The sequence below is a fragment of the Acipenser ruthenus genome, chromosome 17, assembly GCF_902713425.1.
Source record: "Acipenser ruthenus chromosome 17, fAciRut3.2 maternal haplotype, whole genome shotgun sequence".
Lineage (NCBI taxonomy): Eukaryota > Metazoa > Chordata > Actinopteri > Acipenseriformes > Acipenseridae > Acipenser > Acipenser ruthenus.
In genome coordinates this window covers 27,642,790-27,660,122 of record NC_081205.1, presented here as the reverse complement: position 1 = coordinate 27,660,122, position 17,333 = coordinate 27,642,790, and the positions used below count along the sequence as shown (strand labels likewise).

Here is a 17,333-nt window from a genome sequence, read left to right as displayed (position 1 = left end):
GAAACACCTGTTTAAAGGCAAGACCATGGAGCAGTTTTGGAAGCCAGCTGATCTATAAATTGCCCTGAAATCAACTTGCTGCCTGAACCATGCAGTTAACAATAGATGAGTATATGTTGTGAAGACAAAGTGCACAGTATATTCAACATCTGGGCACACAGAATCAGTCTCTCATCTGAAGAACTCATTAGCATTTCCCAGCTTTACAGCATGTGCAAAAAATGCATATCTAATGAACTGGATTTTTTCTACATTAGATTTAAGGTAACTGCAGCCAGTGAATGTGGACAGGCTAATAAAAGAACTACAAGAACCATTGGAAAGTTTGATAGTCGGGTGGAATTTCATTCCTAATTAATATATACACATTGAGGCAAAGAAATGAAATATTATATGATTTAAAGGCTTTGGGAGCCAGCTTTTGACACTACCAGTACTAGACCTGCTGTTATAATGACTAAAGCGGACAAGCTGAAAATGAACCTGCCATTATGACGTCTGAGAACTATCCAAAGCTTTTTGCAAGGGTGGTTTCTGTTGACTTTGAACAACTCTCTTTATGTGTCTAAGGGCTAAAAGGATGAAGCTTTGTATTGATGTGTTCCAGTCTGTTTTGTGGTCCTGTGCATTGTATTGACTTCCTCAGCCTTATATTCCCTTTATATTGTTTGCTTTAGCACATTATCGAGTTTGTGAGATCTGTGCTTTCATGGGTTATGTCAGTTTTGTTTACTTAAGACTAATTTCTAGGGATCGCTTGGGGCAAGTGGCAGAATCATAAAACTAATTGACAGAAATACAAATTAAACAAACAGTAAAATTACAGCTTATTTGTGTCTAGCTAATAAGACAAAATGTGAGACATTTGAGGTTTCAGTCTTGCTTTTGCTGGGGTGGTTATTGCATTTCTATAGCAAGAAAAAAAGAGACCGAATTTGTATTTATACATGAGCTGAGGACACATCATGTTGTTGAACTTGCTTGCTTGTTGCCAGTTCAACATTAGCCAAAGTAATATGATAGTGCTGTAGTTTGAAATTGTTATCTTTTGGCTCCTGGTCTTTAACCACAAAGCTGCCCTGCCACCAAATGTATTTGATAATTGGCACGGATAAAACTGTGACACTTTCATTTGTGGTTTTAAGGAATGTAATTACAGTCTGTAGGTTGTAAATCAAGAAAGAATGACACCATTCTAGTCAATGTATCTGAGTTTAACATCTGTACAGTACTTATTCCACAATGAAACATTGCACTTGATCTACGTATCCTCAAGCTTCTTTACAGAACCTGCAGAATTTACTGAGTAAAACACAGAGCTGTAGAGTTAGATGCTTGTTATTGCAAGTGGACAACCAAGTTAAGAGAATTTACAACATTCTCAAGCATTGGAGCACAGCAATCAAAATAAGACTGGTGTTGCTGTTTTCTGCCTTGCATTCCCATTGTGTTTTTTCATCTCAAGTAAGGAGTGTCGAAGCGAAGAGGAGATATTTACAGTAGGGGCTTTATCATAAAGCATAGCAGTATTAAAATATATATATTTATTAGCAGTCAATTGCCAAAACATTAGATCACATCCTAAAAAGATGGAATTTAACTTCCAGTTTTCGACCAGAGAATTTGGAATCATTGGAGCCAGAGAATTTGGAATCTGAAGGGGAAACACCATTTATCAACTAGTACCCAAAAGATGAAGCATGTTTTTCATACCACAATGCTTCTCAAGGCTACCCTATGTACCTTCCCCGGGCGTGCTATATTTGGCTGTTAAATGAGTGACTACCAGTGGCCTTTCTTGATGGTGACGTTAAGCGAAGGCTCGCTGTAAAAAGCAGAAGGTTAAAGAAAGGGTGAACCCAAGGGAATGATTTGTTGCAAGGATGGAATTGAAGAGCCAAGTTAACTTCCTGGGATAACTGGTTTGAGAAACGTGCTAATCACACTCATCTCACGTAGGGCTGTGAGCTTATCGGAATTCCAAACGCATTGCTCAGAGTACCTTTCTTCCTCAATTTCAGCTCGCTAGTATGTTACCAGCACATACTTCTTCCATAAATTAGACATGACTGTGTTATCGGAGGATGGTATTTTAAATTATTGCGGTGCCACATATTTTGCTTGAGTGCTTTGTTTTCTTCATGTGTTCTAGAGAAATAATTAACTCCTGTATAAGTGAATGAATAATTACACATTTTTAGGTTTATGAAATTACAAATGAAATGCATAGTGTCATAGGTCCAGGATCAGTCCAAAAAGTATGCGTTATATGCGTTTTTCGGATTGCATGTCATTTCCATGTGGTGAAAAGTGGTTTGTGTAATACAATAGTAGCAATATAATCGGTGGAACATTTTAAATTGTATAATGACTGAGCTATAAAGTTGCTAAGGGTTGGAAATAAAAGTGGCACTTAAACTGAATATATTATTTGTTTATTTAGCAGACACCTTTTATCCAAGGCGACTTACAGAGACTAGGGTGTGTGAACTATGCAGAGTCACTTACAACTACGTCTCATCTGAAAGACGGAGCACAAGGAGGTTAAGTGACTTGCTCAGGGTCACACAATGGGTCAGTGGCTGAGGTGGGATTTGAACCGGGGACCTCCTGGTTTCTTTAACCACTGGACCACACAGCCTCATATAGCATAGTAGTACTGCTATGTCAAACTTCATTGAGAAGGCAGTACTGAAGCAAATGCCATCTGTGGTGTAGAATTCCAGTTGCTTTCTGTTGCTTGACAATGGGAACTAAAAAAAGATTTCAATGCTATTATTGTCTTCATAATCTTTATCATCTATCCTTTTCTCTGAGCAAATGGAAAAATCATGATCCTTGCGCTTAAATCTGCCCAGCAAATTCCACTGCAGCACTCTCCAACTACAATCGTGGATGATGCCCATATTCCTGTCCTGCCAGCAAACAAATTCATTAAATCCAGTCATTTAGAAGTACTGACACTTCTGTACTGTGTGCAACATGGTTTTAAATTGGAGTGGGGGTGGGCTACCATTCATACATTGAGTAAAAGGGTATTTTAAATCATTACATCTAACTTTTATAGGTATTATGGTCAGTTGTTTGAGTCATGGAAAATGTATAGTCTCACAGCTACCTCTGCTGGTTAAACAAGTGTATTATATACTCCTGCTAACAGCCTTTAATAATTTGCCCTTTTCCAATGGATAATGATTGGCTTTTTATCCTGATTTTCTTGTGAATGAATTTGATTTAGCAGTGTGATTTTTATATTCTAGATAATGCATGTTCAAAGTTTCTTTCTTGAATATTATGAATTGCAAGTGTCATAGTTGGTGCTGTGGTGAGAGAAAAAGATCCATCTTTCAAAGGCCAGGGAGTTTAGTCAGCTCTGTGAGGGGGGGGGGGGGGGGGGACGGGACACACTATTGAGACACTGCATGCTGTAATAAACTGCATTGTAAAATACATGTATTTTTTTTAACCCTTATATCTTTTACCTTTTTTTAACATGCATAAGCTTGACCTAGACACAATTTAGTAAGGGCTCCACAAAATTCAAGAATAGCCTCCCTAACACACAATATGTGGCACTTTCAGAGCATTGTTCAAGTTATGGCTTGTCTTGGTGAATATTACTGCCCAATGTACCTCTGTTTTATGTCACAATATTAGATCCATCATGACCTGCCTGTCTTCACATGGAATTCTGCCTTGCATGGTTCTTTTCTGTATACTTTGCTGCCTGGGGCATTTTCCCATTTTACATTCTCCCAACTTTTTCAGCAGTTAGTGTAGAAAGCAGTCACACAGTGCCCTCTAGTGTTTCAAAGATAAACTGACTCATGCTCCAGCTTATTCTTCGGATATGTTTGCATGTAATTTGACAGTCTAACACAAATCTGGTATTGAAGAATTTTGAACAGCAATAAAAACACATCAATTAACTTAATATTGTTTAATATGGTTTTCAAAAACTTTTAATGTCCAAAATAAAATAATAATGGTAATAATAACAGTATAATAATGGTCTCTGCTTCAGCCACATACAAGCTGACACCAGGCAGAGAAAGTTCATGTGATATTGAACATATGCAATGGCAGTTTGCCGAAAGTATTGCTCCATGAGCTGACCTGAAATAGACAGAGAGTGGCTGTATGTTGGTAAACAAGAACACATGGAGTGAGGTACTATAAAAAAATACATGAAGGACGAGTGGAGGTGCTTTTGATTGTACAATACTATCGATTCCTACATTAAAAACTCTATCTATCAGATATGTATTGTGTGTGTGTGTCTAAACAATAACCCCTTTGTCTTTAAACTTCCACTTACACGTGAAGAAACTTTTGAAAGCAGTGGTTGTATATAACAATGAATCTAATAAACAGTACCAACTCTTCAAGTGAGTTAGTATTAGTGTCACTGGCGTTACTGAGCTGTTGTTCCTGTTGAGACAATCCTATCGAGAGTTGAATAGATGAGTTGCATGAGGTTTTCCTGCTTTCACTGGGCTGCAAATATCATGCCTGTAAACTGCCATTGCCACAATGCAAGTCTGTTCCAGGGACAGTAGGCATATATCATTTGAAAACCTGGTGGGCTGCTGTATATGTTGCACAGGTCATGCTAGGCATTCAGAAGGTCATTGATTTGAATTCTTGCTTCACTTGTAGGAATGGGGCACAGGGAAGAAAGAGGATGGAGTTGCTTCTGTTGTAGACTGTACCAGTTGCAGATGCCAGACATGTTCTAGGTAGCCCCCTCAAGTGGCTCTATGTTTAATTGCAAAGGTCAATGGGAAATAAATGAGTATGTTGCTTACAAATAAAAAGCAATGAGAATCACAATGGCCTACATCCATCCATGTCCATGTAATCATGTATACAGAACTAATTCTCTAGATAAAGTAGAAAAAGGGTGATATACATAACTATAGGGACTCCCAGATTTGTACTCTTAAGAACTTGGGATCACAATTGTGGTTCTTTAGATATGTGTAACAAATATTAAAACTATTTAGTATTGTTAGTTGCTGAAATAAAGTCTTCTGATATATTGAAATGAGCCCGTACAACATAATGCATACCTTCTGAGTTACCATCATTGAGCCAATTCGGACAAAAACTCAGACATCGAAATATACCTGTTTGTGTTATAGGTCTGGGCTCTTTTCAAATTACTGTGTACACAGGCCACCCCAGAAATAAACTGTGCAAATGGGAAGCTTTATGTGTGGGATCATTTTACTGCCTAACACACACAGACTATACCGGGTGCATTGTGGATTGCATGCCCAGGCTCCTGTAACCGGTACAGCTTGTCCTGAGCTCATTACATGGAGCACACTTCTCTGTACAGTGAACTCCTGTTCCTGCACACCCCAGTTTCCACACATGCTATTTCTGTTGCAGGAACTAATCTGGAAAGTGGTAGGATTTCACATGTAATTCGCTATTACAGTACCTCAGAAATGATTTTCAGTTCAATTACAATGCACCACAAAGCTGAACTGCCTTTTAATGCATTTCTTTTTTTACAAATATTTATTTCAGCGTTGATATGCATCAACTACCAGTAAAACTTTACAGCAGGTGTTGGGGATTCCAGTGCAATTACAGTTTAACAAAGAAAAAATCCTATTGAATGACCTAATTTGTTCATTATAACAGATGCTGAGGAAGACCAGTAAATTTACAACTGATCATTGAGTTGAGCAATGCAGAGACAAAGTGTAGAAAACCCCAGGCTGGGACAGTTAATACCCATCTCATTTATTAGGAGAAGAACTCCTCCGCACCCATTCCACTCCTCTATAAGCCTGACATGTGTCTGCATCACTCAAAGATATGTTTTTAGGCTCTGGGATTGTCACTCAAATAAATGTTTTCAGGCTCTGGGATTGTCAGTCCAATATTACACTCTCCAACAGGCCCTGCAAATTCTCCCACTCCCAATTCTACCAGGAGGCTTTACACTTGTCCCTCTTACAGCAGGTCAAGCTAGAAAGGGTGCTGCTTGGTTACTTTAAAGGCAGATGCTGTACAGTACATGGTATATGTGTGCAGCCAGCCCAGGGAGAATCTTGTACAGCAAACACAACACAGCACTAAAAAGAACAAAGATGAATTTTACAAGGAAGCCAATTGCAAGTAGTTTGTATTGCTTCTGTACAGGTAGTCATTAATGAAAGCAGAACTATATTCTTTACATGAGTCAGTTTATCCTTTTATATGACTTTAAAATGATTAATCTGACCAGATGTCTTTAATTAACTTGCACATATTCATTTGCATACTGTATGTGTCTGTGTCCACTCTAGTGCACTGATAGTGCAAGGATTATTGCCCACATTGTCAGACAAGTAACACAGAATAACGATCTGTGATGTGGTATGGAGCAGAAAAGACAGAGCACTTGTTATGGGTTGTTTTTTTTTGTTTGTTTTTAAATAGCTCTTCTGCAGTGATTTAGAATACAGATCTCAAACCCCAGTGCACTGGAGCAGCCGTTTAGAAAAGACTTTCAAACAGGCTTAAAGTTGTAAGTGTAAAAAGTTGTCAGGATGTTAAGAATGAAAATAAAAAAGACAGGTATGTTATTTAAACAGTGTAGCAACAGGTGGGGATGTGTAACACTATATTTTTCAGAACCCTGCTACTTATAACAGTGTTAAAAAGGGGGAGCATTGTATTTATATATAATCAAGTTTATACTAAGGAGGTCCAGTGGTTAAAGAAAAGGGTTTGTAACCAGTAGGTCCCCGGTTCAAATCCCACCTCAGCCACTGCCTCATTGTGTGACCCTGAGCAAGTCACTTAATCTCCTTGTGCTCCGTCTTTCAGGTGAGACGTATTTGTAAGTGACTCTGCAGCTGATGCATAGTTCACACAATCTAGTCTCTGTAAGTCGCCTTGGATAAAGGCGTCTGCTAAATAAACAAAATAATAATAATAATAATAATAATAATAATACTAATGCTGCAGTGGACTGACGCTTGATTGGTATTTGTATTTTTTTCAGTTTGTACTGCTTAAGCCAAGCCTGGTCTTTCCCAGTTATAATCTTCTTAATCAAAAAAGAGGATTTCCCTTTAAAATAACAGCTGTTTAGAGATGGCTGTCAGCTTTCAGAGGCCTGATTTTATAGGTTGGTCCAATGCAAGCTTTTAGACTCTACTGGCATGTGAACATGTGGAATTCTGAAGATGCATGCATTATCATTTCCTATTCTGTCTTATTCGTTGAGATTTGTCATTTTGTTTGGTTTTTCTTGTTTTATGATAAACCACACCGTTTCCAACATTTGCCACAACGGCCACCCCAAACCATTGGGATTGGCAATAGCTTTACATACTGAACTGACTGCTATATGTGACTTGTGTCCTATTAATACACACAACAGCTGCCATCAAATAATTTCAGCTACGGCTGCTGTGGTAATCAAGCCTGTTTGAGTAGTTATTGAAGTCAGGTTGTATCACAGTTGAAGTATGTTGGTAACCATAAGCTGTCTTAATAATAGATACCTGGTGGCTGCCCTTGCTGTTCCTGCCCTCTATTCTCAGCAAAGCTGCTTGATGGTTTTCTTAGAAAAAGTGTAGTGCAACAGTAGCACAGTGAATTTTAAGTATTGTACTTATTGGCTTAGGGATGTGACATCTATATATTGTATGAGGTGTTTTTGTGATCAAAATAGAGCATAAATAACCATGCTGTACTACTTCAGGGATGGAAATAAGACTCCCATTGCATTGCAGTTTGATCCATTCCTGGTTTTGCGGTGAGTTTAACAAGACACACCTGAGCTTGTTACCTATACACGGTGGCTAATGAAGTTCATATTAAAATCTGGGATGGGTGAAACTGCATGCAACGGAAGTCTCATTTCCATCCCTGTACGTTTAATTGTGCAGTGCAGTGCAGTGCATTGTCTGTATGACCATATTGTTAACACCATTCTTGTAAACCTCCCTTTTAATAAATACGAATTGAATAGCAGAAACTCTCCCTTCTTCCATACAACGCTTCATTCTCTTATTATTCACCGCCTGTGCTGTGGGATCGCGACGGGATTGGTTTTCTAGGAAGTGGACAGTGCCCTGAGTGAGAAATGAACAAGCAGTGCCAGTGTCCTAGGGAAAGCAGCACCGTTAGTGACAGAGCTGCTGCCACAGAGGACGTCTGGTATGAGGCAAAGAACGCACAGCACTTGAAAACTTTATTTGGAAATGTTATAGGGCTGAGGGTAACAAGGACTGGATTGCCTGGTCTAAAACTTAAGTGTGTTTAAAAAAAAAAAAAAAAAAAAAAAAAGATTATTTGATTTAAAAAGATTATTTGATTTAGATGATGTTGCCCTCAATGTTGTCCGAAAATTATTATTTTAAAAGATTCCATTAAGGAGCAACTGGTAACTGACACACTTTCTGCTTGTGCAACCATGCTTGTTGCTAAGTTTATTGCTGAGACACAGTAGATTGAAGTAGGCAGCAAAGTGGCTTTTACGAGGTCACACGCATCACTCACTGGCTGAGCTGATATTTGACCTGGGGTTTCCTGACCTTGTCTGTAACCTCAAGTCTGCGATGCCTTAGCGAAAGTATCAGAGGTTTAAAAGATAACCCTGGTAATTAGTGTCTCTGTGATGGTCTGCATCCTTCTCTCACCCAGTGAGTGAATCATCTACAAATACAAACAGACAGTCGTAATGTAAACCGAATGATGGTTAAAAACACATATGAATACATCAATAAATAGGGCTAAATTCTCTGTTTTAATCTTTGCTGTCTCAGTGTGGTAAAAGAGTAGAAGCCAGCAGAGACAGAAGCCCTGCTACACTATTAATAACTGGCAGGCACAGATGTTTCATTTTGTGTCTATCGCAATATTACTTTTTATGGTTAAGGTTTGTGTATCCTACAGTACACGCCATTTTAATTATTAGACCCCAGTGGTAACAAAGTCATGTAGTAACGCCACTAGTTTGGGGGTGTTTTGGTCACACTGGACAATGTGAACTAAAGGAACAGGTATGGTTTATTGTCTTAATAAAGGTAAAAGGAAATCCACTTTTAATTGGTTTCATGCAACATTCTTTACCCAGCTATACTGGAGACATTCCTGAATTCTGCATATTAAAGATAATATTTCTGAATGTTTATTTCCTGTCCACCTCATATAACTTTAACTCTTTAACTATAAGATAACATTAAAATGGTATTGGAAAACGGTCAATGTAAAGCCAGGAAGGGTAGCTTCATATGCATTTGGTTATACAAACTTACTTCACTCAGCAGTATTTTCTGCCTTTGTGTTTTATGCCTTTGAGTAATGAATGTATGTAAGTAATATTTACTGCATGTAGAGTAATTATTAAGCAGCAATGGTCAGCTCCTCATACTTTTCAGGGCACTATTGGTATGTGCACGTAACATAAGGTTTTTCCATGGATTTTCAACCATGCTGGCCAGGCTTTGAATGTGATTTTAATACATGTTCTTAAAACTCCAGTCCATGTTTATTACATTAAAGAGGTACACTGTTACACATCCTCTCTACTCAACCCTACCTTAAACCTAGGCTGTATTTCTTTTTAGTACTAGTGTCTGTATGTAGCTGAAAATAATAAATGCTCCCAGGGATAGTATTCAAATTGGAAAAATCTTTACTATCTTATTATAACAAGACAAAAGACTTTGTAAACGTTTGTCTAATTTAATTTCTGATTTTAGTTTGAGGACTACTTGATATTTGTGATTGAGTGCTTGAAGTTGGGAACCCAGTAAAGTTTTGCAGTATAATCTCCAACGAGTAAAGGGCAAATTGTGGGTGGATGATTAAATAGCGGCAAAGTCTGGGTCCCTGTACTGAAATATCTGCTTTATTCAGTAGAAGCTGATAGCAGGGCATGGATTTTGTAATGCCTGGCAACAAGTTGTGGAATCTTGATGCGTTTCATATTCTCCAAACAGCTGTCGGAGGGAGGGCAGGGGAATTCTGGGAGTGCAGTGTGCAGTTGAAATGTCATGACACCAAGCCAGCAGAAAGTGTGGGAGATATTTATACAGAGGGATGGGAATGGAGAAGGGCTTGATGAGGGGTGTGTTAGTGAAAGGGAGCTTCTTCCAGAGACCAGCACAACAAAATCAAATATTTATAAATTTCTAATAATAATATAATAATATTGTTGCCCCCCCCCCCCCCCCATAAAACTTAGTTATATTGGTTTTGATTTGACCCCTGACTGTCTTTGATGACAGTGCCAAGTGATATCACACTAGTTCAATACTGTGTGAAATGTTCACTTCTGGATTAGAATGTCTGTGTTAGGATCAAGTGCTCTGTCTTGGATAACCAGATTTCAATGAAAATGAAATTTTCAAAACGCCCCTGAGACCCTATGTCTTTGATCAGCGTGGGATAAGACAGACATATATGTGTACAGAGCTTAACTAGACGAGTTACCACAGCTAGCCAATGGAGCCATTTCAAGCAAACTAATTATGGCAGCTTTTTCTTAGTCTTTTATAATTATAATGATGTAAATGTAAAACTGTGGCTTCGCATATGCAGTCCTTGTCACGCGAATATAATAGAGATTTTGACATATGACAACATATGACAGCATCTTGAAGCATCCTTTTTAAAGTATACTTTTTTTATTTAGAGCTCTCCATAAGATTTTGCATATGTACCCCTTCTTTTTTTATTGGATGTCCCTAATGTCATTCCTGATGTATACTAATTTAGAGAAGTACATGGCTGGTGACAGAGTTACACAACAGTGTTAAGACAGAGTATCACATTGCACTGTAAATGTGTTGCATACATTTCATAAATACTAACTGAGTTGTATTCTATACTGCTGGCCTAAATCCTGAATGATTTTGATTCCAATATTTAATTCTCACAGCAATAAAATCTAATTTTGTCATTGTGCTGCTGGTGATAAGCCTAATCCCACCACCACCAGACACATTGCTTAATTTGAAACATATGCGTTTAGTATTGCTCAATGAATTGGCAGAAGAAACAGCAGAAAGCCTGATGACTTCAGAACTCAGTGGGATGAGCCCCTGAGGGGTAATCTGTGGTTCCAAGTCTGACTTCCAGTTTGGTTATATTTATTTCTCATGAAAACTGTATTGAAATGTGTAAGGTTTTTGCTCTCCGGGGCTACATCTTAACAACACCCATGAATTAGTAACATGGCCAAAATTGTAGCTAGGTTTTGTTTTCTGGCCAAAATCTGGAATACACAGTCTTGGCTTTGTAGCAATCCTTCATTACCAGTTTGCTGTGACTTCACTGTTTGCTGTGGTTTGCTAGAGATTCTTAAGATCTGCTGGCTCGCCTGTATTGGCCAATGATTCGCTAGCTGTGAGTGCACAGCTTGGTTTACAAAAGGGCCCTATCCTGGCATTTCACATCCGAAGATTATAAAATAAACAAAGTGCAGGCTGTATATTTAGCTTGATGTGCAGCATGCCTAACTTTGGCACCTTCCTTTCCCATAATGCACCTCCACCCCCTACCCCCTCCCCACTCAACCCTCCTGTTCAGGACAGCTCGTTTGCTGCAAAGCTTCCAGGAGACAGATCCCAGTGTGGGTCATGTTTCGAAGTGGAGTGTTACAAGGAGGCTGAGGTGGTAGATAGTTTGGATGACTGGAATCTGGGGTTCTCTGGGCCTCCCAGTTGAGATACAATGCTTGGACACGCTGACTGTGTGAGAAGGGAGAACGCAGGGCATTTTTTGCACAAAGGCGCTTTTTACTCTGGGAGAGAACAGTTGGTCTAAGTTTATCCTGGCTTCCAAGCGTGCGGTTGTGGCGTCGTACCTTAAGAAAGGAGCAGCACTGAGGTTTTTTATTTTCTGCCTTCCAAAATGATGATCAAGGAGGCTTCTTTGAGGAGGGATCCTGACTTGAGGGGCGAGCTAGCTTTTCTTGCTAGAGGCTGTGACTTTGTCCTCCCCTCTCGCTTCAAGAAGAGGCTCAAATCCTTCCAGCAAGCGCAGGTCAGTGTGGGTTACGGCCGGCACTTTGTTCCTTTGTAGCTTTTCTCTTCGGCTGCTACTGCTGTTGCTGCGAACACTTGCATGCCATTAAAAGACAAGCTATTTGCAGACGGATACCAACAAGATTATAAATAGCTCTGAGAACCATGAATACAGTGATCAAATTAATCTGGCAAGCAGGGGTTGGGGAGGGATGGAAACAACAGATACAGCTGTTGTTAAATGTATGTATACTCTCTTACTTGGGTGAATAAGCTACATTTTTTCATTCTGTGTATTATTACATAAACAATGTGTCCTTTTTCCTTTATTTCTGAGGCATGACAGGAATCAGTTCCTGGGAAAGGTTGCATTAGCAGGCAATCATAGTATGGGGCATAGTAACAGATGCCTCTGAGTGACAGGTGATGAGTTAATAAAATATGTAGTTACTGTGTGAAGACACTAGATAACAAGGGGAAATGATAGAGTGGAAAAACAGCAAGCCACGCACTTTACAGAACATCGCAAGTAACCTAAAAATGTGTTTACCACCTACACAGTCCAGTGCCGTTTATTTGAGTATCAGGATTTCCAGTTGATTTCACAAGGCCTTGTAACCCCAGGAGGCTGTTTGTTCTTTTCTGAAATATACAGAAACAGCTACCAGTATTCTTAAACTATGTTCTTTATTTATTTGTTTTAATTTCTATTAAATTTAATATTTGTATTAGTGCTCCTGTTGTCACACAATACCTGCAAGCAAGTTGCAACAAAACAAATTGTCTGCAACGACAGGCTTTGACAATAAAATACTATAATTATTATCGAACTTGTTAGAAAAAGAACATAGTGCTTTCCTCCGTTTTCCCATGTGCAATACTTCCAGGTGATTTAAGAGCAGGAATTGTCTTTGTATATTCTGATTCTGATCTGAATTAGTACAGATATTTCACAGCCAAAGCATGCGAATCCCATGGACTGAACGCTTTGATCCAATCTCTGCAGCGCTGTTAAATGTGTTGATAATCCTGCTTCCTCCGTCCATGCAAATACCTCACTGGAACTTGATCTTTCACTAAGCCAGTAACCCATACTACATACCCTATAGGAGGCAGCCCGTTTATTCACACAAACCCATGTATCTGACCATGTCAGCCTGGAGTTAATTAGGATATTCAGTTCTGGTACTGTCATTTTAAACAGGTTCTGTTATGCAATGTTCCCTGAGTATCCGGTGAGGTGGATCACAGTACTTTAATGTAGTGTCTGACTATAATTTAATAGGAATTGACTTTTGATTTGCACTTGTGAAACTCTGCCCCTATATTAAGAAAACTGAAAAAAACCCACAAGGAAGCCTTTCTCTGTCTTAAACGTGTTTCCTTTGCAGTAACCTTCCAGGAATACAGTGTGTGTGTGTGTGTGTGTGTGTGTGTGTGTGTGTGTGTGCGCGTGTGTGTGTGTTCTGATTAACTCAGAGATGTAACCAGTATTAATATGGACAATAAATGCAAAGAGCAGGAAACCAGTTTTCTCAATGTTTGCTTAGGACATTGTCAGTTGAGTTTTGTTAACTGTTGTACTGTATCTTAACCTTTTTTTTTTTTTTGGTTTCAGGTCCAAATCAAGCAAGAGAAGAAACCTGGAACTCCTCCCCCAGCACCTGCAGTCTCCGCCCCCAGTCCACGCCCACCGACCCCTCCACCAGTAAACAAGGTGGTCATCACTGCCCCCATCTCCATAAACATTCCACGCTTCTATTTCCCCAAAGGACTTCCAAACCCTACTGCCAACCTCGACGAGACCCTTGCCAAGATTGAAGCAGCGTTCGCAGTGTTAGAGGAAGAGAAAGCTGATATTTATGAAATGGGAAAGATCGCCAAGGTAAGGTGTGAAGAATATAGCTACTTGTTTTTACAGTTTTCCTCTTTTCTCAAACTCCATTCACACCTGCAGTATAAATCACTCTATAGTAAGATGCAATGTATTCGTGTAATTCTGTCGTCTCCCATGCTAGACATGTGTAACCAATGTTTTCAACAGTACATTCTTTGTCCTACTTCCTTTTCAACATGCAGGAGTCTGCTAGCTTTACAGTCGAGATATGTAAACACGTATGGGATCTATATTTGATTTTTTTTTCAGGCATGCAATTGTCCGCTATATTGGAAGGCCCCGATGTTTAATGCTGCTGGAGGTGAAAGGACAGGATTTGTTTCAGTCCACGCATTCATAGCGATGTGGAGGAAGTGAGTGTCATTACTGGGACTCATTATTTGCTGGTGTTTATATATATATATATATATATAATATATATATATATATATATATATATATATATATATATATATAATCTTGGGGAGGCCTTCATCCAGCAGTGGATTGAAAAAGGATGATGATGATGATGATGATGATGGTATATATATCAGTCTTTAAAATTATGACATGTGATTGGTTAAAACCTCATCACTTGACCAAAAATAGATCCAACTATTGCCCCTGTGACGCTTTTTCCTGTCCAGAGTATTTTTCAAATTACATCATTATACTGAGCATCCTTCCTCTCTCCACTCAACAAAGTAAAATGGCAGACAACAGAAAATTAATTTGTCATAAAAACTTTGCTTTCTGTGTTTTCTGACTTCATAAAATTCTATCAAATCCAACCCGACGATGTGAATGAATACAACGTTCACAAACAAATATGGACTGCAGACCATAATGGGAAACTAAAGGCCCCCTGGGATTGCATTGAGTAGGGAAGCCAATGAAACTGCAAAAAAATGTGTGCAATACAGTACTGATTCTCAGAACAGAACTGAAAGCTTTCTGTCTGTGTTCTTTGCAGGTTATTGCGCAGCTGCTATGACGATGCATCAAAGTTTGTTTACCTATTAGTCAGACCTGGCTGTGCCTACCTTGAACAGGAAGACTTCATCCCATTATTACAGGTAACACAATGAAATTCTTGTTTTCGGATCAAATATAGGCCACCTATTTCTACCTTCAGGTCAATATGCTTATCAATGCAAACCCACTGCATAAATACTTTCTATTGTAAGGTATTAAGAACACATTCAATCCAATTTAAGACATAAATAATCAACACTATTATTTATGTCAGCCTTAAATGTACAGGAATGCCAATGCAAATGAAGTGAGGGATTCATTCCTTTATGAAAGACTGGCCCCTGTGCAGCAGTGTATTCAATGTGTTGGTCTCTAATGGGACATTCCGTTTTAGAATACAATTTCCAAAACCCCTTCCAAATGGCCTGCTTGGCATGCTTGCACAGTTTTTTTGGGATGAGCTCAAGTGACCCATATCCCAGGACAAGATTATGTCAGTTATTTTTTTTAATTCTTGTTATCGGACAAAGAAGAAAACAAGATGTGGTAGCTATCTGCTTTTAAAATTTCATGGCCGACGTTTCGGTCATACTGGGATTAGGCCATTAGTTAATAATAATAAAAAAACAGTTTTCATTGTTTAAGTGAATAATAATAATAATAAATAATGGAATTGACAAAGAAGTGAAGCACATCTCTGTTTAAACACTTTCACTGATACAGTGCACTAGCTTCTTGCACCATTCAACTCTTGAGGCCTGAGCTTGAATGTGACTCAAGTCAGATGTGATGAAGTTAATGGACTCACCTGGCAGGTTCTGTTTCATTTTCAGGATATTGTGGACACTCATCCAGGTTTGACGTTTTTGAAGGATGCCCCTGAATTCCATTCTCGGTACATTACCACGGTATGATTCCTTTCCATGTCACTGTGCCACACTGGATGTTTTGTCTTATAACATGGTGTACAACGGATTGGTCAAATAGCTTGCAACCTATGAAATTAAACTCATTCTGTACAGTTGGAAATGTCACAGTTACTGGCATTGCCCGCATTGCTGGCATAAAACCCTCTCCTGTTTGATAGTACTGTAGGTCTCTATTTAAACCCTGGTATTTGTTGTCACTGCCAGTGCGTCTCTCCTAGCTGGGCACAGCAGGCCTGACTGGTGTCACTCTAACTCGCATGTATTTTGGGATGTTCTGGTGTTCTAGGTAATTCAGCGGATATTCTACACAGTCAACAGATCCTGGTCAGGGAAAATCACCATGACTGAGCTGAGGCGGAGCAACTTCCTGCAAGTATGTGCATTCACATCCTGCTCAACCCCTATACACTGAAGATGTGCCACTATAAAAAACTACTAAACAGCAGAGAACATCAGTTCAACTAAACTGATTAAGTGTAGTTGCACTCTAACTACACTGGAATGAATTCCTAATGCATTCTGTTTAAATCTTCATCTCCATTCATATAGATATATTTCCCTTCTGAAAGAACCTGTGCTTTGATTAAGATCAAATAAACTGACCTGCTCTCGTTGATACAAGGAAGGGTAGTGGTTTACACATGTATGCAAGGGACAGAAAGAAAGAGGTTTATATCTGTATCCTTATTAAATGACATGCTGTGTGTTCCTTTGTCTCAGACCCTTGCTCTTCTGGAGGAGGAGGACGATATCAACCAGATTACAGATTATTTCTCCTACGAACACTTCTACGTGATCTACTGTAAATTCTGGGAGCTGGACACAGACCATGATCTTTTCGTTGACCAGAAGGACCTGGCCAGGTATAACGAACATGGTAAGTGGAGAAAGAACCAGGGGATTATACCTGGGAGATGCACACCAGTATCAGTTTCTTTGTTTTCATTAACGAACAGGCAGGTTTTCTAAGAATCAACAAGGATCTAAAGGGTTAAATGAACTACCTGCCTTAAAACCCCATATCCATAGTATGTTAAGTGGGAGAAAAAATTAAGAATCAAGACATTGAATTACCTGCGGAGTAAGTCACCTGGAGGTCATACACTGTAGCCACAGTTGGTAGGAGGTGTAGCTGTAGCCCTGTGTTTTAAATGCTAGTTTCCAGTTTATATGGTGTAGACATAGAAGTAATCTTTTCCATTTCCTCCCAGCTTCATCGAATAGAATTACTGAGAGAATATTCTCTGGAGCAGTAACAAGGTAAATGTGTGTGTTTGTGTGTGTTTTTTAAACATGTTAAGGATGTAAAAAAAAAATAAACAAAGACTGAAAAAAATGAAACTAGTGTACAACACTAGAGGCCTGGCTTGTTAGCTGACGCCATGTTTTCTGTCTGTCAGGGGGAACTCTGTGCAGAAAGAAGGCCGGATGAGCTATGCAGATTTTGTCTGGTTTCTGATCTCTGAAGAGGATAAGAAGAATCCCACCAGGTAAACTATCTGCGTGTCTGTTTAGGTGCGTCACTCTGGGAGGTTGGAGTTTTTCTACTTGGAATTCTCTGCCTCCAGT

The 17,333-nt window shown here is 39.1% G+C and overlaps 1 protein-coding gene across 3 annotated transcripts in view; it reads left to right on the top strand.

Moving 5' to 3' along the window:
• The window catches only part of LOC117422955 (serine/threonine-protein phosphatase 2A regulatory subunit B'' subunit alpha-like), a 74,514-nt gene that overhangs the window by 50,528 nt on the left and 6,653 nt on the right, over positions 1-17,333 (top strand). For 2 of the 3 annotated variants that reach the window (XM_034928770.2, XM_034928769.2), the window contains 8 exons: positions 13,603-13,869; positions 14,131-14,234; positions 14,834-14,936; positions 15,669-15,743; positions 16,051-16,137; positions 16,485-16,641; positions 16,976-17,024; positions 17,165-17,254. In XM_034928770.2, the coding sequence (XP_034784661.2) occupies positions 13,603-13,869; positions 14,131-14,234; positions 14,834-14,936; positions 15,669-15,743; positions 16,051-16,137; positions 16,485-16,641; positions 16,976-17,024; positions 17,165-17,254 (932 nt within the window). Of the gene's footprint in view, positions 1-11,569; positions 12,004-13,602; positions 13,870-14,130; positions 14,235-14,833; positions 14,937-15,668; positions 15,744-16,050; positions 16,138-16,484; positions 16,642-16,975; positions 17,025-17,164; positions 17,255-17,333 lie in introns of those variants that run through there. The other variant, XM_034038212.3, reaches the window with a different exon arrangement.